This window comes from Polyodon spathula, chromosome 1 (assembly GCF_017654505.1).
Source record: "Polyodon spathula isolate WHYD16114869_AA chromosome 1, ASM1765450v1, whole genome shotgun sequence".
Taxonomy (NCBI): domain Eukaryota; kingdom Metazoa; phylum Chordata; class Actinopteri; order Acipenseriformes; family Polyodontidae; genus Polyodon; species Polyodon spathula.
The window spans coordinates 44,879,485-44,903,263 of NC_054534.1; the positions used below are offsets into that span (position 1 = coordinate 44,879,485).

Genomic DNA, 23,779 nt, shown 5'->3' on the forward strand with positions numbered 1-23,779 from the left:
ACATCGCAGCTGGGTCACTCGCATGCTTTCTGGCAAACTCCAGATGCTCTTTCAGATGGTACTTTTTGAGTAACAGCTTCTTTCTTGCCACCCTCCCATACAGGCCAGTGTTATGCAGAGCTCTTGATGTGGTTGACTGGTGCGCAATTACTCCACTCCCAGCCATTGAACTCTGTAGCTCCTTCAAAGTGATTGTTGGCCTCTCGCTTCTCTCACAAATCTCCTTCTTGTCTGAGCACTGAGTTTTGAGGGACAGCCTTTTCTTGGCAGTGCATGGGTGGTGTGATGCATCTTCCACTTCCTGATTATTGATCCAGCTGTGCTCACTGGGATATCCCAACACTTGGATATTATTTTGTACCCTTTCCCTAATCTATGCATTTGTATTACTTTATCTCTAACTTCTATAGAATGCTCTTTGGTCTTCATTTTCCGTCAGATTCACAGCACTACCAATGATCCTTCAACAGTGGGGTTTTTATCCAGAAAATGTGACAGCAACTTTAATGGTTCACAGGATGAGGCCAATGGTAAGGTAATTGTGTCCTTCCACAGCACAGGGGTTGAATACTTATGCAAGCAAGATATTTAAGTTTTTTATTTTTCTTAAAAATATTTCCCAACATAAAACCAATGTCACTTTACAATAATTGATTCTGAGTTTCAGTGTTTAAAAATAAAATATCAAACAGAACGAAGTTCCAATGTACCATTTGTAATTTGGTAATATGAGAGAATTTAAAAAAAAAAGGTTGAAAACCATTTCACTGTCATTGCTTTCTCTGTGTAAACTAACAGTGTAGTTGTCCTTGCCATTTTATTATTGATAGTTCCGTTACAAGTCAGTACTACCTTGATTTTAAACACATTAAGTTGCGCAAATCAACCATTAGATGGCACTGACAGCACAAAGTGTTTCATGTGATTCAGATCAGTGAACCTTTTGGCGGACCAATGGTTCAAAAGGCTCAGTCGTTCCCATAACGACAAAATGGCACAATGTAAAAAAATAAATAAATAAAAAAGCTTTTGCATAGCTTTCTTTATTCCCTTGCAGCTTACGAAAACACAATTCGTGTTATGAAAATGTAAGCTCTTTCTCACCGACAGCAGTCTTTCTCGCTGTTCTGTTCCAGGTTAACTCTCCCTGACCCGGAGCTAGTACTCTGTCTCACTTCTGTTGTCATCAGCAGCTAAGCGTTGAAAACAATGGCAGAGTCGGAAGAGGAGGTGGACGTGTTGGTCCAGAGAGTTGTGAAAGACATCAACAACGCGCTAAAGAAAAACCACAACATGTAAGGATTTTTCTCGATATATACATTAAATCAATTTAAGGTGAGAGAAAATAACAAACTGAAAAGTCGTGAATTGGCGTTCTGTATCTACAGAATGTGAAATACATCTCAATTTACGTCTGTTGTGGGATTTAAAAATAAAGTTTAAGAGGTATTCATTGACAAATAAACCACTGTAATAGTATTTAAACGACATTCTTTGTATATAAATAAGGGTTGACAAATCACCGTATTTATTGTAGTAGACCACTAAATACATTTTGGGAATACAGCTATGGCCAAAGTTTTGCAGCATCCTATAGAATTAACACATTTTGCCTCATATAGTCGAATGAAACCTACTAAGTAATGTTACGTTAACATAACGAATTACATACCGCATTGTAGTTTTCCATGGTACTTAACGATAAGTGTGACATTTTGAAATCTAACATGACATTCTGTATTATGGCTTCCGGTAGAATTTTGCGATATCATCTTGTAGTTTATTTTATTACTTGTTCATATAGGTTAGTTGTTTTTCTTTAATTGTCCCAATCCTAAAATTATAGGTGATGCAAAACTTTAGCCCATAGCTGTACAGTAGAAAAGTGAGAGCAAGTGGTGGAATTATTATTATTACATTTTTTTTTTTCTCGAATCCTACCGTGTACTAAAGAAGCCAGTGATGTGGATACAAAAGGAACTATGTTAAGTAATTTCTAGAAACCTAGGCCATCGAAATAGGGATCTTAAATTAAAAACGATGACCATAAAAAAAGCTTACTGCTGATGATTTTTAACAATAATGTATTGCAAATATATTTAATAAAAATGACTGCTGGCGACTGTCATCGGGTATACTGTGGTAAAAAATGTAAATTACGTGTGTATTAGAATTATTATTACATAGATTAGATGCAGTGTACCTCAGAATGTGTGTATGCTTTTCTCTCTTACGCAGTTAATGATCCAAAAGCTGTTAGCCACGTAGGCATCGTATGGAATTGTGTATGGCTGTAACGCAGTATGGTTGGAAAATAAATCAAGTCAAAAACATTGAAACCCAGTACTAGTTTATTTTTAGAGGTTTGGTGTGAAGTGCCTTGAACCATCAGTATGGTGCTTATGTTACGTCATGCCTGAATTACTTTTTGTGGTTTTAGTGTGCAAAGTTCGGAGCCTTTTTGTGCTTGTTGGTTCAGATCTGTGGTCAAAAGTGTTTGCCGGTGTTGTGAAATACCCTGCATCCGGTAAGATTTCTGCATTCACCCCTTTGGGTCTCTTCAGAACGCCTCCTTGCTTCCTTTCACTTCACGTGCACGCGCAGCTACGGAACAGCCCTGGGGCCAAGCGAGAAAATTCGACTTAAAAAAAGAAAGAAAGAAAAGGAGTTTGCATTATTCTACATACGACCTGAGTCGGGGTTTAATAAAGTAGAAAAACTGGCTTTTCTAGTATACATTCATTTTCCACATATCTTATAGAATCATATCTTTTGAAAAATAATTTTTGTTTGCACACATCTTAGAAAAAAAAAAAATATTTTTTTTTTGCGCCAATGCGTTTACACACCTGCTCTCAGTCGCACCTGTATACATTATTTAATTATGGCTGGGGTTTCTCTGTAAAGAACGAACGCCTTGGAAAATATGTTATTGGGGCAATGCGTTCTTCATATATAAATCATAGCTGTAATAAACCAGTGGGTGACGTCATTTCAATAGTTAATGCAACTATGAATCGAGTCTATTACTAAACATGTCGCTTTAGGGGCTTTATTCATTAAAGTGTTGGTGTTCAGAAATGTTTTCCGAAACTTCGTGCTTACATTTTTTTTTTTTTTCTTAAATGAGTGATTCATCAAAGTTTTATTTTGAAAAACTGTAATACGGACAGCTTTTTCTGTCGGGTTTTATACTCAAATTAAGGGTGCTTTACATGTGGAGCGCCTTAAAAGCAGCCTAATTTGAATGAAGGGACCGAGTTGGTGACGTTTTTTCAGTAACAGGGCATGAAAGGGGAGGGTGAAAGCCGCACCAAGAGAAAACTGCAGTGACAGGGCACTAAAGCAATCCAAAACGTCTTGAAAAATCTCTAATCTACACAATACAAATAATTAAGACTAAGAGTTTTCATACTTTAGTTGTGTGGTATAGTTTGTAAGACGTTACTCACAGATTTAGTGTACTTTGATGGGGCAGGATTGTCTTTGTCCGTGAGCATTTTGATTGATTAAAAGATATGCAAATGATAATCATTTTATGTTTATAGTGAGGGAGTAATTGTGTCGGATAGTTTTACAAACGTTTCACACTGTTTTAGTGACCAGTCCGGGCAGTGTTGTCCCGATTGAAAAATAACCTAGCAGTGAATCGAGGCTTTCCGCTGTGTTTTGTGTTTGTGTGTGTATATATATATATATATATTATATATAATATATATATATTATAATATAGTGTGTGTTACTGTATATATATATATATATATATATATATAATATATATATATATATATATATATATATATATATATATATATATATATATAATATGGGTTATGGATTACTATAATATTTTTTGTATGTCCTGTTTACGCACATTCACTAATGATCTGCAAATGCGATGTGTTTTTTGTGTAGCTTGCGCGTCTCAACTATTTTTCCTATGAGAGATGTCCTGTAATATGATGCACTTGGCATTATTCCCGGGGAAGGCGTTTTTATAGAAAAGCCAGCCTCAATGGAGTACTACTATACAGGGCTACGTCTGTCATGATTTTATTATTAGAGACAGGTGTGTAAAACACATTACCTTTTTTTCTAAGATATACAGTGCCTATAGAAAGTCTATACTCTTGAACTTTTTTCACATTTTGTTGTCAGTGCCTCGGCGTTTCATGCATTTAAATGATTATTTTTTTCCCACTAATCCGCACACCATACTCCACACTGTTAAGGGGAAAAAAGTTATATATTAAAAATATAAAACAGAGATCATAATTGGATAAGTCTCCACCCCTCCCCCCGAGTTAATACTTGGTGGAAGCACCTTTGGCAGCAATTACAGCTGTGAGTCTGTTGGGATAGGTCTCTACCAACTTTACATGCCTAGATTTGGCAATATTTGACCATTGTTCTTTGCAAAACTGTTCAAGCTCTGTCAAGTTCGATGGGGAGTGTTGATGGACAGCAATCTTCAAGTCATGCCACAAATTTTAGGACAGGGCTCTGACTGAACCACTTAAGGACATTTACCTTTTTGTTCCTTAGCCACTCCAGTGTAGCTTTGGCTGTGTGCTTTGGGTTGTTGTCATGCTGAAAGGTGAACGTCCCAGTTTCAGCTTTCTTGCACAGGGCAGCAGGTTTTCCTCAAGGACTCCTGTACTTTGCACCATTCATTTTCCCTTCTATCCTGACAAGAGCCCCAGTCCCTGCCGATGAGAAACATCCCCATAACATGATGCTGCCACCACCACCATGCTTCACAGTAGGGATGGTGTTCTTTGGATGATGTGCTGTGTTGAGTTTGCACCAAAAAATAACGCTTTAGGCCAAAAAGTTCCATTTTAGTTTCGTCAGACCACATAACTTTTTGCCACATGGCTACAGAATCCTGAGTGCTTTTTTTGCATATTTCAAATGGATTCAAGGTGGGCTTTCTTGAGTAATGGCTTCCTTCTTGCCACCCTACCATACAGGCCAGATTTGTGGAGTGCTTGGGATATTGTTGTCACATACACACTTTGACCAGTCTTAGCCATAAAAGCCTGTAGCTCTTGCAAAGTTGCCATTTGCCTCTTGGTAGCATTTCTGATCAGTTTCCTTCTTGCTTGGTCATCCATTTTGGAGGGATGGCCTGATCTAGGCAGGGTCTTGGTGGTGCTATACACCTTTCACTTCTTAACAATTTTCTTGACTGTGCTCCAAGGGATATTCAAGGCCTTTGATATTTTTATACCCATCCCCTGATCTGTGACTTTCAACAACTTTGTCCCAGAGTTCTTTTGAAAGCGCCTTGGTGCTCATGGTTGAGTCTTTGCTTTGAAATGCACTGCCCAGCAGAGGGAACCTACAGGAGCTGCTGAATTTATCCTGAAATCATGTGAATCGCTACAATTTAACACAGGTGGAGGCCACTTAACTTGGTGTGTGATTTTAAAGGCGATTGGTTACACCTGAGCTAATTTAGATTGCTATTACAAGGAGGGTGGACACTTATCCAACCAGGCTACTTCAGCTTTTATTTTTAATTAAATTTTGGAAGTTGTGGGCTAGGATGTGTAGATGAATGAAAAAAAAAATTACTACATTTTAATTCCAGGCTATAATTCAACAAAAGATGAATATTTTGAAAGGGGGTGTAGACTTTCTATAGTCTATAGACTATAGACTTTCTGTGCGCACACTATAAAATGTGAAATTACCTTGGGTCAATACGTTCTTCATGGTCTGCTGTTTTGCCCATTCTTTGGCTCCCCATTTTTATTTTTTTCTGGGGAGATGTTAGGTATTATAGCTGCCTATAATATTTGGTATCCTCTAGGGAAAACATGAAATGTGAAAGTAATTCAACTTATTTTGTATTTTGAGGTTTTAGGGTTAATTTGTTGTGTCAATGTAATTACTTTTTGGGGGAACCCCAACTACTACTGTGTTGGTATCAGATTGCTATAATACTTTGTGTTCCATAGCTTGCTAATTGACAAATGCAAAATTGTAAACCAGTATTAACTATTGTCTGCTAACTGGGTTGGGGAATGTGCTGTTCCAACTGAATCATCGTTGGGGTCCTACAACTGGTTACATTTGGGAGAAATTACCTAGCATGGTAGGGGTAAAATGTTAAAACACAAAAACCAGTACTCATTTGCAACGTTAGCTATTTTTATATTTTAAAAGAGAACAAAAACAGCACACACAACGATTATGTGTTCGTATTCAAATCTCCCTGCAGTCTGTCTCAGCTGCGTGTACACGTGAAGTGAAAGAAAGCAAGTAGGGATGCGTTAGGAAGAGACCCGCAGGGCGGGGGGATGCAAAGATTCGATGGAATGAGAGAGGCTGTTCAATTTCCATGCATAACTTGTAGAGCTTGGTGCGGTTAATGGCTGGATGAGTTCACAGTCCCTTTCTGTTTTTTGGGTTTTTTTTTTTATCCCCCCTTGAGGCCATAGATTTAAAAAGTTGGTATGACTCATTCTGGTTGCTCTTGGTTTACTTCAGTTGCCCTGTTAAACAAGAATGCCTGTATTTTGTCTTCTAGTGATGAAATTGGTTTGATACCTTGTCCAGAAGCCCGGTACAATCGAAGCCCCATAGTCCTAGTGGAAAACAAACTTGGTGTGGAAAGCTGGTGCATAAAGTTTCTCTTGCCCTATGTTCATAATAAACTGCTGCTCTACAGACAAAGGAAACTATGGCTGGACAAAGATGGTAAGTTTCTTATAAATTCTGAAATATATTTTCCCAAATTTAACTTTTACGCTTTAACATGTTAAATATCATAATACTGTACATGTACTGCCATTATAACTTAACATGTGAAGCCTAAAAACAATCAATTTGTGCTTTTAGTGGTAAGAAAAATATGATAGAAAATGAAGTCTGGGTGGTTGCTCCTCCAAAATTTGGATCTAGGGTTGATTTTGGGTGGATTAAGTAAAAATACCAATACCTGCTTTTGTGTATTTTTCAGGGTTAAAAAAAAGGTTGCATGATTTAAAAAAAAAAAGTTAGTTAAACAAGTTTAAAAATAAATCAGTCAAACTCGTGTGTGTGTGTGTGTGTGTGTGTGTGTGTGTGTGTGTGTGTGTATATATATATACACTCATAGTACTAAATTCTCATATTACTCTTTCATATTACTGAATTACAAATGGTACGTTGAAATTTCATTCTGTTTGATATTTTATTTTAAAACACTGAAACTCAGAATAAATTATTGTAAGGTGACATTGGTTTTATGTTGGGAAATATTTAAGAAATAAAATATCTTGCTTGCATAAGTATTCAACCCCCACACATTAATATTTAGTAGCGCCACCTTTCGCTACAATAACAGCTTTAAGTCTTTTGGGGTAAGTATGTACCAGCTTTGCACACAGTGTCGGAGTGATTTTGGCCCATTCTTCTTGGCAGATTTGCTCCAGGTTGTTCAGGTTGGTTGGATGACGCTTGTGGACCGCAATTTTAAAATAGTGCCACAGATTCTCAATGGGATTGAGATCAGGACTTTGACTGGGCCACTGTAGGACATTCACCTTTTTGTTCTTGAGCAACACAAATGTTGCTTTGACCTTGTGCTTGGGATCATTGTCCTGCTGAAAGGTGAATTTCCTCCCAAGCTTCAGTTTTTTAGCGGACTGAAGCAGATTCTCTTGCAGTATTTTCCTGTATCTTGCTCCATCCATTCTTCCTTCAATTGTAACAAGATGCCCAGTCCCTGCTGATGAGAAGCATCCCCACAGCATGATGCTGCCACCACCATGCTTCACTTCAGGATGGTGTGTCTTGAGGCATGGGCAGTGTTAGATTTGCGCCACACATGGCGCTTTGAGTTTTGACCAAAAAGCTCCATCTTGGTCCCAACAGTCATCAAACTATCTATATAAATAAGCAGTTTATATACACTGAAGACATGAAAGGAGTTAGAATGTGTATTGCACCGTTGTTTTTTAAGAGTATTGACATTGTAAGCCCGTTCTGCCACAATTCAATTTAATTCTGTCTAATCTTGTCTTTTCTGCATTACTTGACAACTGTAAATTCATATTAATATTATAATTATTGTCGGGCACAAATTGTTGTGCTCCATGTTTTACCTGAACATTAGGTCAATCCTAGAACACTTTGCTGCCGCTTTAGACAGCTCTTCGTCCTTCTTTCTTTTTAAACGTTTTTGAGTTAGTATGGTGCTCACAAACAGTAAAATCATAGTGGTACTGCCAGTGAACACGTGTGATTGAAAATTCCTTGAAGCGTGGTAATAGTGAACTCAGTCTAACAGCGTCCCTCCCTCTGATTGCCCTTCATTAACCAATGATACAGTACGTCTTTCTCATGGTTTAGTGCTGGGAGGTGCACAGTAAAAAGAATGGAAACAATACATGATAATGAGTGCTTTTCTTGCAGGATGAGATTAGACAGAGAAAGGGCCAGCTGATGCTGAGCAAGTTTGTGAATGGGTTGTAGATAAGATGTGCTGGTGCTGACAGACACCGGCAGCAGTGACGGGCGGTGGCATTGCAGCAAGCAGCTTCAGCACTGTGGCAATTGCCGCAGGTTCCATTGGTTATTTCGTGCCCTGCTATTATCAATGTATGGTCAAAATATTATATATTTGATCAATTATATTTAATTATTTTCTTGTGGGACACCTGGACTACATTTTTACCCTTAACTGTGCTTGTGAAGCCAGTTACACATCTGAAATGTCCCTAAATGGACAAGACAGGTGGGCAGTTTTCTAAGCAAATATACACTATTGAGCAGGAGTGTTTTAATAGCTTAGGATGGGGGGAATGATTTCCATTACATGAGAGTAGATGTTAAAACTTCATGCTGATTTAAACTCGGTGCTTGCCAAGATAAGCACCAAGACGTAGCTTTACAGTAAACTAATGTGATCCATCTGCATCACCATCCGTTTGCGTTTCTTTCCATCTGATGATGTTGATCTCCTTCTGTCTGGTGTTGATGGCTGAAGTGTAATGCTGGCTCCAGGGATCAGCTTATTTTGCCTCCCCAGCACATCAGCACACACAACGGCTGCAATGCTTGCTTCGGGGATCAACCACAGTGCGGTCTCCCCAGCACATCAGCATGACAACCGTCTGGATTCAGCTAAATTGGGTACATCTCTATTGTCTTCAAGTTGGCACCTTCCGTCGAATAGCCCACGACACCTCAAGAGGGCTCGACAGTGATTCTGGCATCCCAGCTTACTTACCCTTACATCAGCGTTGCTTTCTTTCTATTGTGCTTTAGATCCCCAGCCAGAGTCTTTCCCTCTCAACCACAACCAGTTGCTGTTACTTTCTGCTGCTTCAGATAAGTTCTTCACTGTGCGACGCAACTCTTGGCCACTGAACCCGACCTCTCTAAGAAACCGGGTTGTAGAGTGTGCCACAAATCCTCGACAACCCACCTCCACTGGGTAAACCCGGACTCTCCATCCTTGCTTTTCCGCTTCAGCAGCTAGTTGAGCACACCAAAGTTTCTTCCTCTGACGTCTCATCAACAGCATCCAGCCATGACACTGTTAACTTGACCAGATGAACAAGGCGTGCTGGTCCAGACCACAAGACCATGTCTGGTTGAAGGTTAGTGGTGGCAGTCTCGGATAGAAAAATAAGCTGTTGATCAACATCTGCCAACATTTTCCAGTCTCTAGTAGCTTCCAGTTGTCCTGGGCGAGGCTTGGTTTTAACACCGTTTCTTGGTGGTTGCTCTCCTGGATGGAGGAATATTGTCTTGTGTGTAATGCTTTGAGTGAACTGGTGGCAACTTATTGGACAGGTTACACTTGTCTTCCAATGCTAAGGCCAAACATCGCAGCACCTGGTCATGGCGCCAAGTAAACTGTCCTTGGCTAAGACCTACCTTATTTCCTGTCAAAATGTGCCTTAATGTTGCAGGTGATGAACACAAAGGACATGAGGGATCCTCACTAACCCAGAGGTTTAGGTTCTGTGGTGATGTGAGAACATCATATGTTGATCCTGCTCTGTTCCATTGTCCATAGGTCTTGCCAGCCGATCTTGTGTTGTTCCACACATTCCCATCTCATCCATTCTCCCTGCTTGGCCTGGGAAACGGCCTTTATACACCTCATCTTCCTGCTTTTGCACCTCGTTGACAACCAACTTCCTCCGTTGAGCTTGGGTTGCCTTGTGCCATGTAGGGAGAGCTGAACTGAGACCAAGCCCCTATCTTCCATGCTGAACTTGCCCCATAATATCTCCGATTCGAAGGGCAACCTTGTCTTCCATAGCTTTCTTTGCCGCCCACTTTCTTCCAGTTTTCAACACAGGTGCTGCCTCCCTTACGCATTTGTCACATGCATCTACTAATATAATTTCCAGTCAGACCTTGGTGCACTTAAACTCCTCGGTTAGAGCAGAGACTGGTAGCTGCAGTATTTCTTTACCATAAAGTCCCACTCTGCTGAGGCTGCATGGAACTCCCATCCATTTTGTATGAACTGATTTAAAGCTTCCAGCTTCTCAACTGTTGTCAAGGAAACTTTGTATACAGTCAGTGGCCACAGCAGTCTTGGCAGTAGACCAAACTGAAAGAATCAGAGTTTCAGTTTGCTTGGTAAAACACTGCTGTCTATGCTTTTCAACCCTTCCACTGCTTGTTGTCTAACTTCTCCCACACAAACTATGTCCTTTAGATCCCCATCGTACCATCTCCCTAGACTTTTCACTGGCTTCTCGGACACTGTTGGTATTGCCTCACCATTAATGTAGAACCTTTTATCTGCTACTTTACCATTGGTTATAGAGATGCTCCTTGATTTAGTGGGCTTGAATTGCATTTATGCAAATTCGATGTTATTGGTTACTTTGCCCAATAACCAATTAGTGCAGGCTACTGTTGTCATGTCATCCATATCTGCTTGAATCGGTGGTAGTCGCATTCCAGAAGCCAAGCGCTCTCCTCCCACTACCCTTTTGATGCCCTAATAATTACTTCCATTGCCATGGTAAAAGCCAGTGGAGAACTGGTGCATCCTGCCATTATTCCAACTTCTAGGCATTGCCATGTAGTGCTGAATTCTAAAGTTGAAAAACTAAATTGCAAATCTCCAAAGTAGGCTTTCACTAAATTTGTTATTGTCATCGGTATGGTGAAAAAAATCAAATGCCGCCAAAAGACATTTATGTGGCACTGAACCATATGCATTAGCCAAATCCAGGAATGTCACATGGAGCTCCTTCATCGCTTTTTTAGCTGATTGAATTTGTTGCCAGATTACGCTTACAGTGCGAATAGGTCTACACCCCTTTGAACTTTTTTCACATTTTGTTGTGTCAGTGCTTCAGTGTTTCATGCATTTAAATGCAGATATGTTTCCACTTATCTACACACCATACTCCACACTGTTAAGGGGAAAACAGTTATATCTTAAAAATACAAAACTGAAAGATTATAATTGGGTAAGTCTCCACCCCCCTGAGTTAATACTTGGTGGAAGCGCTTTTGGCAGCAATTACAGCTGTGAGTCTGTTGGGATAGGTCTCTACCAACTTTGCACACCTAGATTTGGCAGTATTTGACCATTCTTCTCTACAACATTTTTCCTTTGTGTTCCTTAGCCACTCCAGTGTAGCTTTGCTGTGTGCTTTGGGTCATTGTCATACTGAAAGGTGAACTTCCATCCCAGTTTCAGCTTTCTTGCAGAGGGCAGCAGTTTTTCCTCAAGGACTTCTCTGTACTTTGCTCCATTCATTTTCCCTTCTGTCCTGACAAGGGCCCCAGTCCCTGCCGATGAGAAACAAAAAAATTGAAACAACTGGGTAAATGAGGGACAGCAAGTATATTGAAAGCAAGGGCTTTCACATAGGTGTGGCTCATGCGTTAATTAAGCAAATTACATCTCAGCATGCTTAGCGTCATGTATAAAAATGCTGGCCAGGCCTGGTTGCCTGTAATTATGGCTAGCATGGCTGCAAGAGGAGACCTCAGTGACTTTGAAAGAGGGGTGATTGTTGGGGCGCGTTTGGCTTCAGTAACCAAGACACACACACACACATTCTATATATATATATATATATATATATATATATATATATATATATATATATATATATATATATATATATATATATATATATATATTGTAGGTACCAGGGAGGGGGTTAAAATCCTTCCCTGCTAAAAACCTTGTGAGAATGCACATTTGGGTGTTATGGGGTTTAATTGTAATTGTTTTAATGATTTAGTTAATCCTCGGCACCTGATCGTAATTATAAATTAGAGACAGGTGCAGGGTATTTAAAAGAGGCAGCCAGACTGATCGGGGCTGCTGAGTGAAGAGCCCGACTGCGTGTGTGTCCAGTCGTATTGAAGAGAGTGCTGAGAGAAGCCCGTTTTGGTGTTTGTCAGGTAAACGGCTTAGCCGTCCTGTGGTTTAGTGAGGAACCAGTCTATGTTTAGTCAGAGCTCCAAGAGGGAGCTAGGCGTTTGTTTTGTTTTCATTTCTGTGTTTATTAAAAAGTGCGCGTCAGCGCCGTAAAAGATCAATTTTTGTGTCCTGGGTCTATCTTAAAGGGGCAACGAACTCCGTGAGTGCGAGGATCGTTTACAATATATATATATATATATGTATATATGTATATATGTATATATGTAATTCAATTATTTTAATAGAAAAGGGTTAGGATGTATTTGTACCGATTTTAGTGTTTGTGTTGTATGGGTGGCAGGTGTCTGTTTCTATGAAATTTCCCCAGATTTAACTAGTCATGTGTTTCCATCACTTACAGAAGTATTACACTGTCACTCTATTTCTCTCTTCCAGCACTGATAGATATCACTTGTACGCTACTGCTGCTGAATCCAGACTTCACCACTGCCTGGAATGTCAGGTACGGCACACTGAGCACATGACAGGGCTGAGCTTGTTTCACTGCACCCGCTTCTCTATCAGCTCGGTCCACATTCATTGAAGATTTTGAGCTTTCTCCCCCCGTCGCAGGTTGAAAGAATAATGAATTAAACTTTGCTAATTAGAATAATATTGTACTTTTTTTTAGTATGATTTATCACAGATAAACTTTATTTTTTGGATGGAAGTATACAAATTATTACAAAATATTACAGTACAAAGTGTCACATTACAAAATATCACATTGTAAAGTATCACAGTTCAGAATATCACATTACACATAGGAGCAGCTGTACAATACTAGCAAAAGTACAATAACATCCACAGCAAAAGATCAAATTAAAATAAGAGCAAAAAAAGAGAATACAGTAACTAATGACATGTAAGAGGGGGTTTGACTAAGAGCAGTTAACTTATAGTAAAATTATTTGCTTATATGACTAAAGTCCAGTGTGAGCACATAGTAAGTGTGATGACAGAATGAGTGTGATTTCAAGTAAGAGCAATTGCAAAAAATGTGAATACAGACACCTATAAGAGTAAAGTGAAATGCATGACACAGGCAGAACTTATAATTAAGAGCAGGAGTAGAATACGGCAAGGTATGGAGCAGTTCAGTGCAAGTACAAGCTGATGCAAGTACTGGTACAATTGGGTGCCATATAGTCCAGTATTGTCGAATTGTGAGGTTTACAGGTGCTGTCTAAACAGGTAATGATGGTGATATAGTCATCTAATGATATACTATATTATCTCAATGGGGAAAAAAAAAATAAACACTGTACAGATTGAAAGTGTTTTACAGTGGAGAACATTTCATTTCATGCAGTGGCACTCATTGAAGCCCAAGTGTGTAGTTATTAAAACATGCACCGCAGACATGTGGTAGGTTCTTGCATGTATGGATACCAGTAGAATAGTAGTGGTAACATAATACCTGGTTTGTAGACACTTGTCAGCGAGTTTGTCAATGTTGTCATAATTACTGCACAGTACTGGTGTTGCAGAGACTTTAGAGACTGACCTGTTTTACTGCATGCTGTGAGAATAAGACATAGTGCCACTATGCTTTGAGGAATGCATTAAATAAGGAGAGATTTATTCCAAAGTGCAAAATGTTAAGGTATACTGTAGCTAAAGGGGTTGTTTTGATCAACATATATGCCACCAGAGTAAAACTTGGAATTTACAGCACCAGGGAATTTTAAAGATTAGTTAACCAATAAATTGAATGTAACTGCACACATGATCAAAAGTATGTAAGTAGAAGGTTTAAAACTACTTTAAAAGATCTTAAAATGTACTGATTTCTGATGTTGAATACACAACTTGTTGGATCTAATTTCAGTCTCTTTTTGTTTTATATGTTTTAACATTTAGGAAAGAGCTGATTCAGAGTGGTGCGTTAAGTCCAGAGAAAGATTTGTATTTGGGGAAACTTGCTCTAACCAAATTTCCCAAAAGCCCAGAAACGTGGATTCACAGGTTTGTAACATTTTTTTTATAAATATTGTAAATGAGCCTTGCAGCTCGGGTTCATTTCATCCTTTTAAAGTACCGACCCAGACACAGAGATGGAGTATTTTGAAAGCGCTTACGTGCTAAGTTTAATAAAGCAAAATAAACAAAACAGAAAATAAAAACCTAGCTCTGTACGACAGACAGGAACATGCACGAATAAGCCGGACAACTAAGCTGTTTACCGGTCTGAACAAAATATTACAAAAACAGTTTCACACAAAACACTCAAAAAGCCTTTCACTGCCTTTTCTGTTACAACTGTACACACGCACACAGACGGGCTTCTACACACACTTCGGCAGCCCTGCACAAACTCCTTGCTTTTTAAACCCTGCACCTGGCAACTAATTTACAATAGTTGCCAGGTGCGGGTGTTTTTGGCAGGGAGGATTTTAACTTCCTCTCTCCCTGCCTGGTTACAGTATACTTCTCTTTTTTTTTCACTGTTTGTTCTTTTAGACTAGTTTGGTTTAAGCGCATATCAAGCTTACACTGATTGACTATAGTCACAGCTTTACTGCATCCCATTGTTTGCAACCTTTGAATCTGAAGAGTCATGACTCGGCATAGTTTGCAGTGTTAGTGTAAAATGGTACCTTTCACTTTGACCTAAGATGCTAGTATTGGTCATTTTGAACTTTTAGTTTATGGGTGATAAAGACTCAACACTGAGATATTGGTTTAATAATCTGTACCAACTTTATTCTGTGTCAAAACCTCATGCAAACTATTTGAGGTAGTGAGTTCATATTTTCAGGGTTAGATAAACCCTGCGTTCTAAGTGTTGCTGACCATGACATTGATCTCTGCCTCAATATGGCTACCATATTGAGGTCATGTGACTTTTACAATTTCTGCTGTATAGAGACAGTACACTTTGATTAATTGTCTTAGTGTTTGGTACACAGCTGTATTTTTTTTTTTTAGTTCCATTAATGGTGTTGTCCAGTAAAAGTTACCCCTTCATCACTGACACATGTTTAAATGAGTCAGACCACATTATTTGGCATACAGTAGTTGAATTCTAATATTCTCTCAATAAAATCCCATTTCAAGTGGTGTGCAGTAACTTTGCTGTTTTAGTGCTACATTGTTGTAATCTCTGATCATGTTAATGATACAGACCACTCGTATTCTATGATTCTCTCAATACATTTCCATTACAGGCTGTGTCCAGAAGAAATTACCTTTTTAACTGCTACATTGTTTTTTAAGCTCAATTAAATATCGATGATGCAGATCTTTTTTTTTATTTTATTTTTTTTATTTAGTAGTCACCAATTGATTTTTACCCCATTTTTAAAAAAAATCGAAATAGCCAATTGTATTGTTTTAGGCTCAGCTCGCCGCTACCACCCCTGTGCTGACTTGGGAGCAACGAAGACAAACATACGCTGTTCTCCGAAACGTGTGCTGTCGGGCGACCGTTTTTTTTTCACTCTGCAGACCTGCCATGCAGTCATCTCAGAGCTACAGTGAGATGACTGCATGGCAGTGAGCATGGCGGTGAGCCCAGGACATCCTGGCAGACCTAAGCCCTTCCCACCCGGGCAACGGTCGGCCTATTTTGCGCCACCCCTTGGGAGCGCTCCTCCATGGTCGGCAGTGGAATAGCCTGAACCTGAACTGGCTATAGGGCCCATCCTCCGCTCCATGCGGAGCGCCTTTACCGGATGCGCCACTCGGGAGCCCCGATGCAGAGCTTTTTCACGTTTTGCTTCCATTTTGCTTCATATTTACAAACAATATACTTCATTATTATAGTGATGGGGGGAAAAACATTCATGCATCTGTCACAGGTGTACAGAATCAAGACCTAATGTATGCTGATTTGTGACATGTTAGGAAGAGAATGAGCACATTCATACTTTGGCCTAATGACTGCTTCTACTGCCATTGCTAGGAAATGTGATGTGATGTCACTTCTGTTCATTTTAATTGTATTCTGCAAGCAGTAACATAATTGCAGCTACACAGTGCCAGTTGCTGATAAAAGCTCAGTAAATTAAAGGCCAAGTTGTGTGCTTCTATTTAAACGTGTAAAGGACTTTAAATGTATACAGCGACAATATAAAATTAAAGGTAAACAGTGTAAAATAATATTCCACATATGTTTTCTTTCTTTCATTTAGAATACCAAAACATAAAAACAACAGTTTAAGTGGTAATATCAGTGCTGCAGTATGTACAGCCTAGAACAATGAGTTAATTTAATGGTTCTCAAATCAGAAAAACTAAATGAACACATTGAGATTGTTGACAGTACTTGTAATGCAGCATCACTTTGTCAACAGTCTAGATTGCATTTAACATCTTATAAATAAGTATGTTATTGGTGATGCTATGGTAAACAAGTATATGTGAACTATATAATATATTCTGTCCCACACAATTTTTTTAAACCATGATTGCTGCTGTTCTGTACACAGTATTGTCCAAACAAAGCAAATGGCGGTGCAATAAAAATGAAAATGTTTGCCTCTCTTTCTCCTGTTGCTTTTATGACTTTTAAAACTGGTGGGAACGTCTCTTCGTAGGCGCTGGGTCTTGCAGAGTTTAATCCAGGGATGCTGCTCCAGTAAGGCATGTAAGGAGAGTGGAGCCGTGGACGTGGCCGCAGCACAGACAGAAAGACTGCAGCAAATACTACAGGAGGAGATGAAGGCCTGCTCTGAAGCTGCAGGGAGATACCCAAGCAACTACAATGCCTGGTCACATCGTATTTGGGTGATACAGAATTTTGCAAAAGACAACAAAAAGGTATCATTTGTAACAAATTTTATAGTTACCATGTGCTGCAAAATAGTAGCTGTTCTACTTGTGGCTTGGTTTCCTGATTTTACATTCCCTGCTTTCAAACAAATTTTTATCATTGAATTTATTCAGCATTTTTTTTAGTATTCCTTATTTGGTTTTAATTGTTCATTCAAGGAAGTATAAAATGTATTTTGCAAATAAAGTATTATTATTATTATTATTATTATTATTATTATTATATTATTATTATTACTTCCTGGTCATTTAGCAGACACATTTAATCAAAGCAACTTACAGAGACTTGGGAGGGGATGGCGGGGGGATGATGGTGAATTGCTGCTGCAGAGTCACTTGCAGTAAGACCTCGGTTTTACACCTTGTCCGAAGGACAGTTATTATATTAAATGTATTACCACACTCAAAATGGCAGATTTATTTTTTTAATTTTATTTATTTTTACAGCAAAAAGTGTTATTGCTACTACTGTTTGTTATTTACTCCCTATATGACCAAAGCTTGGGGGTTAATTTGATCAACCCAAACCCCATGTGAAAGTCAGAGCTGGGTTTTTAGAGCATTGTAAAGAATCCACCTTGATTGCATAAACCACTCTGTAGTGTTTTAAGTGTTAATCCCAGGACAGCCATGGATAGATAATTGATGCAGTCCTGGATGATTGCCCATCCCTATAGTTTAGCATTTTCTCCCTGTTAATATGCCAGGGGGAAGGGAGTTTCTTTTGAAGCAAATTATTTTCTGTCAGTTGGCCCTGATACGCATGACGTTTGAGACTTCCTCATGAAATGCCTGTAATTTGTGCAGATATAAAAGCGCCTGCTTACAGAGAGCCTACTTTCAGCCCTCTGTCTTGCCTGTTGTGACTGTAACTGACTTGCAACAAGGATTATATTCCAGTCAGCTTCCATGCAAGCCCCACTCACTCTGATAAAACATTAACATACTTCACCAATTCAGTTTGGTACAGTATATTAGGCTTATTTTTCCTGATCAATACTTTATTTTATTTATAGTAACTTGTATTTATTGCCAATGGACTACTTAGTCTTTTTTAAAATCCATAGACACATGCTATATTTTAGAAGTGTAATGATAATATATTAATGTAAAGCAAAGTGTGTGTATGTAGTCATTAGGGCATGGTGGGTTTCCAGCTGCCAGCATTTTTATTATTCAGTTAGAGTAAAGATAGCATGATTCTCAGTGGGGAATTTTAGCTAATGTCACACATCAAAGATTTGTAATTGTCATAGTGTACAGCACAGCTCTCCTGTTTTTGTATCATACATTCTCTAGGGAGGACAACACACATTTTCCTGCTTTAATGTAGATCTGGAGTTAAGTACATCAGTGCCTCTGGGAAGACATTATGATTTACGGTATTGGCATTGTTACTTTACAAAAGGGAAGCGAGCACCAGGGAGGGAAAATAGTGAAACGGATAGTCACAGGTTCAGAGACCAAAGTGCAGCTCTGGCCTTGAGTCTGCAGAATGCATTGCACACTACATACATATCCTGAACATTACATTACCTGGTTCACTGAATGCCAGACAACACAGACCAAGGCTAACAGTTGAACAACATTTTTCTTGCATGCCTAGAGAAGAAAGCATTGCATTCAGTCTGTCTGTGTTGACTGATTGCTGTCAATCATTTCATGAGTGAATTGAAAGCCCTTGAATTGCTTGGTATCAGCATGATGGTCTAATCTTGGAGCACAAAGGCTTGGAACATGTTTAAAGTCATGAACAGACCCAAAAATGTACGGCCTCATGTGAAACGTATTGTTATAAACTACTTTGCAGTACAATCAAATGTTTGTTTGTATAGTTTCATCCATGTTTCAAAATGTTATTCTACAATAGAGGGATGCTTCCAAAGTATGTTTAACTCGGCCCGCTTCATCCTGCTGTGGAGACTTCAGCCATTGCTCAGGGTATTGTGCACAATATTCATGAAGTGTTTTCCTCATGCGCCCCATTTTCAAATCAAACTAGTAACCGTCACCGTATATACCTATCGCAAAAGCTCATCTACACCTTAACCCACAAATTTCAAAGTAGACACTTTGAATGACGGGCGCTGTAGCTGGCAAATTAAAGTGCATAGTCGGTGCAGCTCTTGATGATTGACAGTCATTGAAACAAATGAGAGCATTCTAGAGCTGCTTCAGTCTACGAGCTCTGTCAGAATAGGATGAAATGACTGAAGGTGAAACTACAGCAGCCTACTAAGGGACCACTGAGGTAACTGACAGCGACTCCTAGCTATTCAGAGCGGAACGGAGACCGGACAGACGGAGAGTATAAAAATTACACACCCTAGAGATGATTTCTTAAATATTTTTAGTAAGAAAATAAATAGCCAGTGGTTTTACCGACGTTTATCCCATGTATTTGTTGAACTCCTATATTTTGGGAATTCAACAGTTTAACGAGCTTTACAACTGTAAAAAAAAAAACGCATAGCTGACAGGGACTTTAGTTTTGACCCAAACAAGCAGCAGTATGACATTCTGAAAAATGTGCTAAATTGTGTAATACAGTGTACAGGTAAAGTGAAAATTAGTTCTGTGTACAACTGTCGTGAGCAGAGCAGTGGCTTGGTACAGGAAATCTTCTGACTCTCATTTCAGGTTTATCTTGATGAGTTATCTTCTATGAAGTACTGGGTGTCCATGCACGTTTCAGATCACAGTGGCTTCCATTACCGACAGTTTCTCCTCAAATCTCTTGTTGAAGACCCTGGCTGTGTGCTGGACAAAACTGCCTCGGTACTGCAGGCCACTATTAATGAACGTTGTGTTAGTCTTCCAAAAGAAGAGGCCTCAGCTGAGATCCAGAGGACAGTGGTGCCAGACCTGTTTGACGAAGAGCTGGAGCTTTGCACTGACCTTATTGAGTCGTACCCTGGCCATGAAACACTTTGGTGTCACAGGTAAGCAAGTGTCTGGATATCAGATTCATTTGTAGTGGTTGAAAGAGGTAACAAAGATAATATTTATCTTTCTAAAAAGGACCATGGTACTTAATCAGAAGACACTTAGCCATTTCTACTTGAAGCAATCTTAAAATAAATAAGTAAAATAAATTAAGCACTCAATAACAAGTTAACTCCAGATCATCCTGTTGAATAGAATGTGTTATTTTTAATTACAAATACAATGGTGTGTTTTTTTTTTTTTATTTTTGTTTAAGGCGGTATGTTTTCTTCCTCTGGCATCACTGGAATAATAAGCAAGGATCACCGTTAAACAGCAGTGATCGTCCTTTAGACAACTCATCGAGTGCTACCACAGGAGGCAAGTCGGCACAGGCCATGGACGTGGATGGCATTGTGGACCCCAACAAGCAGGTCTATGCCCAGGAGACCAAGCGGCTGAAACGGGGCCCTCTGCAGGGCTGCCAAGGCCTGCCAACAGAGCACAGGTTCATTACTAAAACCCTGACAGACTGCAGGAGTACAGAACAGGCCAGGTTTGCCGCTGCATACCAGAAATGGCTTGACTCTGTTCTAGGTCAATAATGGTGAACTTGTGGGGAGAATATTAATATATAACGCAAGATTCCTCTTCAGAGTGAAAATCAATGCCAGGTTTTTCTAAAAGCAGACAATTCTGTAGCAGTGTGCAGTCTCTGGATTAAGTTCAGTGCGCACCAGTACCTCAGGTTTCTCAATTCTTGACAAACATTTCGCCACTTCTACTGAACTGTCTGTATTTTATCAAATCAGCCTAGCTCATTTTCCTCTGTTTTCTATTTTCTTTTTTAATGTATTCTTTTTTCTTTATTTATATATAAAGTCTTCCAGTAACAAACACCTCTCCTTAATTAAGCAACCTTGTAAGAGAAGCTTATATGTTTTGTAAATCTTCACTGCTGCTTTTTTAACAGCTTCTGTACCTCAAATCTTTGAGATACAGACTTTAGATATTTCGGTGTTTTGGAAATTTCAAATGCAAACAAATGCCCTTCACTTTGACCCTTTTGGTTTCCAAGCATTGCTTTCTGCCCAAAGTAGTTGCCATGTTAAGGTTGTGCTACTTTAGTTGTGTGCAAGATAGAGAGACAGGCATTCATATGTTGTCTTCATATTTGAAACAAACCTGTATTAAATGAGTCACTCAATCAAGTTCTGTTTAGATTGTAAAAGTAACCTTTTCACTGGCACATTTTTTTACCTTGTGCCCATATATCAATGATGGAAAAGCACATGCTTTGAGGTAGTGGTACATGGCTTCATTCTGTTTATTATAGAGGCATGGTCCAATGAAAATGAACCATTTCGTGGCTGTGTTTGTTTATCAACCATATCTCAGAAAGCTCCTGAGACATCTGTTTCTATATACTTAAATAGACAACATGTGCCAGTGATCTGGAAATTAACCACTGACCTAATATGTCTGTCACACTTCGTTTTGTAACTTTTTTAGCTGATAATCGGTACATGCTTTTAAATATTTTTCACAGCTCTATTCTGTAATTTTCTCCATCAGGGTTAATCATGGAGATTACTGCCTTTTTCATTTTTGGCCTAATTTTAAAACAAATGCACACTTTACAGTTCCAACAGGAATACAAAAAAAAAAAAGTTACACTTGTTTCTTGCTAGTTCTATACTGTTACAATTGTTTTTATAAGCAGCATCTAGCAGAAACTGTGGTTCAGCACTTTTCTTGTCAGTCAGTCGTTGTTTTGCTCCAACTCAACTAGACCTTATCTAATGATATCTTGATTACTAGATCTTGTCACTTGGTTTTATATGTTAGTAGTTGTCAGAATATAATTTGTTTTGCATGAGAAACTTGAGATTTAATGATGAGTTTATTTTAACTCTTTCAACACTGCAGATATGTAAAACAACATAATATACCAATATGTGTATCTGTTCCCATTTTATTTTTTGCAGTGCAAAACTATTTAATGTTTTCCTACTGGCAGACTTAATTTAATCAGGTTGATGGAGTAGGGATGTACATTTCCATATCTTTTAATAATCGGATACTCCTAATTTTCTAAACGATTACACTGTTATAGTGTGTGTGTATACACCGTGACTTTAGAAAGTCTACACCCCCTTGAACTTTTTTCACATTTTGTTGTGTCAGTGCCTCAGAGTTTCATGCATTTAAATGAGGATTTTTTTTCCACTTATCTACACACCATACTGCACACTGTTAAGGGGAAAAAAAGTTTTTATTGAGATTATATATTAACAATACAAAACTGAGAGATCATAATTGGATAAGTCTCCACCTCCCTGAGTTAATACTTGGTGGGAGCACCTTTGGGAGCAGCTCTGAGTGTTGGGATAGGTCTCTACCAACTTTGCACACCTAGACTTGGCAATATTTGACCATTCTTCTTTATAAAACTGTTCAAGCTCTGTCAGGTTCCTTGGGGAGCATTGATGGACAGCAATCTTCAAGTCATGCCACATATTTTCGATTGGATTTAGGTTGAGGTTCTGACTGGGCCACTCGAGGACGTTTACCTTTTTTTTTTTTTTTGCATACTTCAAACGGTATTCAAGGTGGGCTTTCTTGAGTAATGGCTTCCTTCTTGCCACCCTACCATACAGGCCAGATTTGTGGAGTGCTTGGGATATTATTGTCACATTCACACTTTGACCAGTCTTGGCCATAAAAGCCTGTAGCTCTTGCAAAGTTGCCTTTGGCCTCTTGTTAGCCTCTCTGATCAGTCTAATTGCTCGGTCATTCAGTTTGGCAGGACGGCCTGATCTAGGCAGGGTCTTGGTTGTGCCATACACCTTCCACTACTTAATTGTCTTGACAGTGCTCCAAGGGATATTCAAGGCCTTTTGATATTTTTTATACCCATCCCCTGATCTATACCTTTCTAACAACTTTGTCCCGAAGTTCTTTTGAAAGCGCCTTGGTGCTCATGGTTCAGTCTTTGCTTTGAAATGCACTACCTAGCAGAGGGAATTTACGGGAACTGCTGACTGTATCCTGAAATCATGTGAATCACTACAATTTAACACAGATGGAGGCCATTTAACTTGGTTTGTGATTTTGAAGGCGATTGGTTACACCTGAGCTAATTTAGGATTGCTATTACAAGGGGGGTGGGCACTTATCCAACCAAGCTATTTCAGTTTTTATTTTTAATTAATTTTCTACAAATTTCTAGAATATTTTTTCACTTGGAAGTTGTGCGGTAGGATGTGTAGATAAATGAAAAACAAAATGATTATAATGCATTTTAATTCTAGGCTATAAGGCAACAAAAGGTGAAAATATTGAAAGGGGGTGTAGACTCTATAGGCACTGTATGTATGTGTGTGCGTGTATACACACACACACACATCGTGCAACTGGTTAAAACTAATGCTACATAAAATAAAAATTGAACTAATATGTTAAAAAAAAAAAAAAAAAAAAAAAAAAAATCGTAGTTCTATTTGACCTTGCTTCGGTAAGTAGCTCTTCATATTAACAGGAAGTATAATACAAGTACAGTATGCATAAAGCCCAAGTTGTGCATCATTCCCAAACAGCACTAAGTGCAACATAATAAAATACAGATCATAATGAATCAATGTTAAGTCTTCATTGGACAACCATAAAATA

The 23,779-nt window shown here is 38.8% G+C and overlaps 1 protein-coding gene across 1 annotated transcript; it reads left to right on the plus strand.

Annotated features, from left to right (window-relative positions):
- The first annotated feature begins 1,111 nt into the window (after nucleotides 1-1,111).
- Nucleotides 1,112-21,990, plus strand: ptar1 (protein prenyltransferase alpha subunit repeat containing 1). The gene is made up of 7 exons (XM_041256504.1): nucleotides 1,112-1,295; nucleotides 6,539-6,708; nucleotides 12,803-12,869; nucleotides 14,270-14,374; nucleotides 16,948-17,170; nucleotides 19,823-20,124; nucleotides 20,385-21,990. The coding sequence occupies exons 1-7, from the start codon at nucleotides 1,210-1,212 to the stop codon at nucleotides 20,710-20,712; spliced, it is 1,281 nt and encodes a 426-aa protein (XP_041112438.1). The 5' UTR covers nucleotides 1,112-1,209; the 3' UTR covers nucleotides 20,713-21,990.
- Nucleotides 21,991-23,779: the final 1,789 nt, after the last annotated feature.

Excerpts from the sequence above, each read along its gene's own strand:
- ptar1 (XM_041256504.1), top strand. The coding sequence starts at position 1,210 with ATGGCAGAGTCGGAAGAGGAGGTGGACGTGTTGGTCCAGAGAGTTGTG. Across the intron at positions 6,709-12,802 it reads ACTATGGCTGGACAAAGATG|CACTGATAGATATCACTTGT; the intron begins GTAAGTTTCTTA and ends TCTCTCTTCCAG. Across the intron at positions 12,870-14,269 it reads ACCACTGCCTGGAATGTCAG|GAAAGAGCTGATTCAGAGTG; the intron begins GTACGGCACACT and ends TTTAACATTTAG.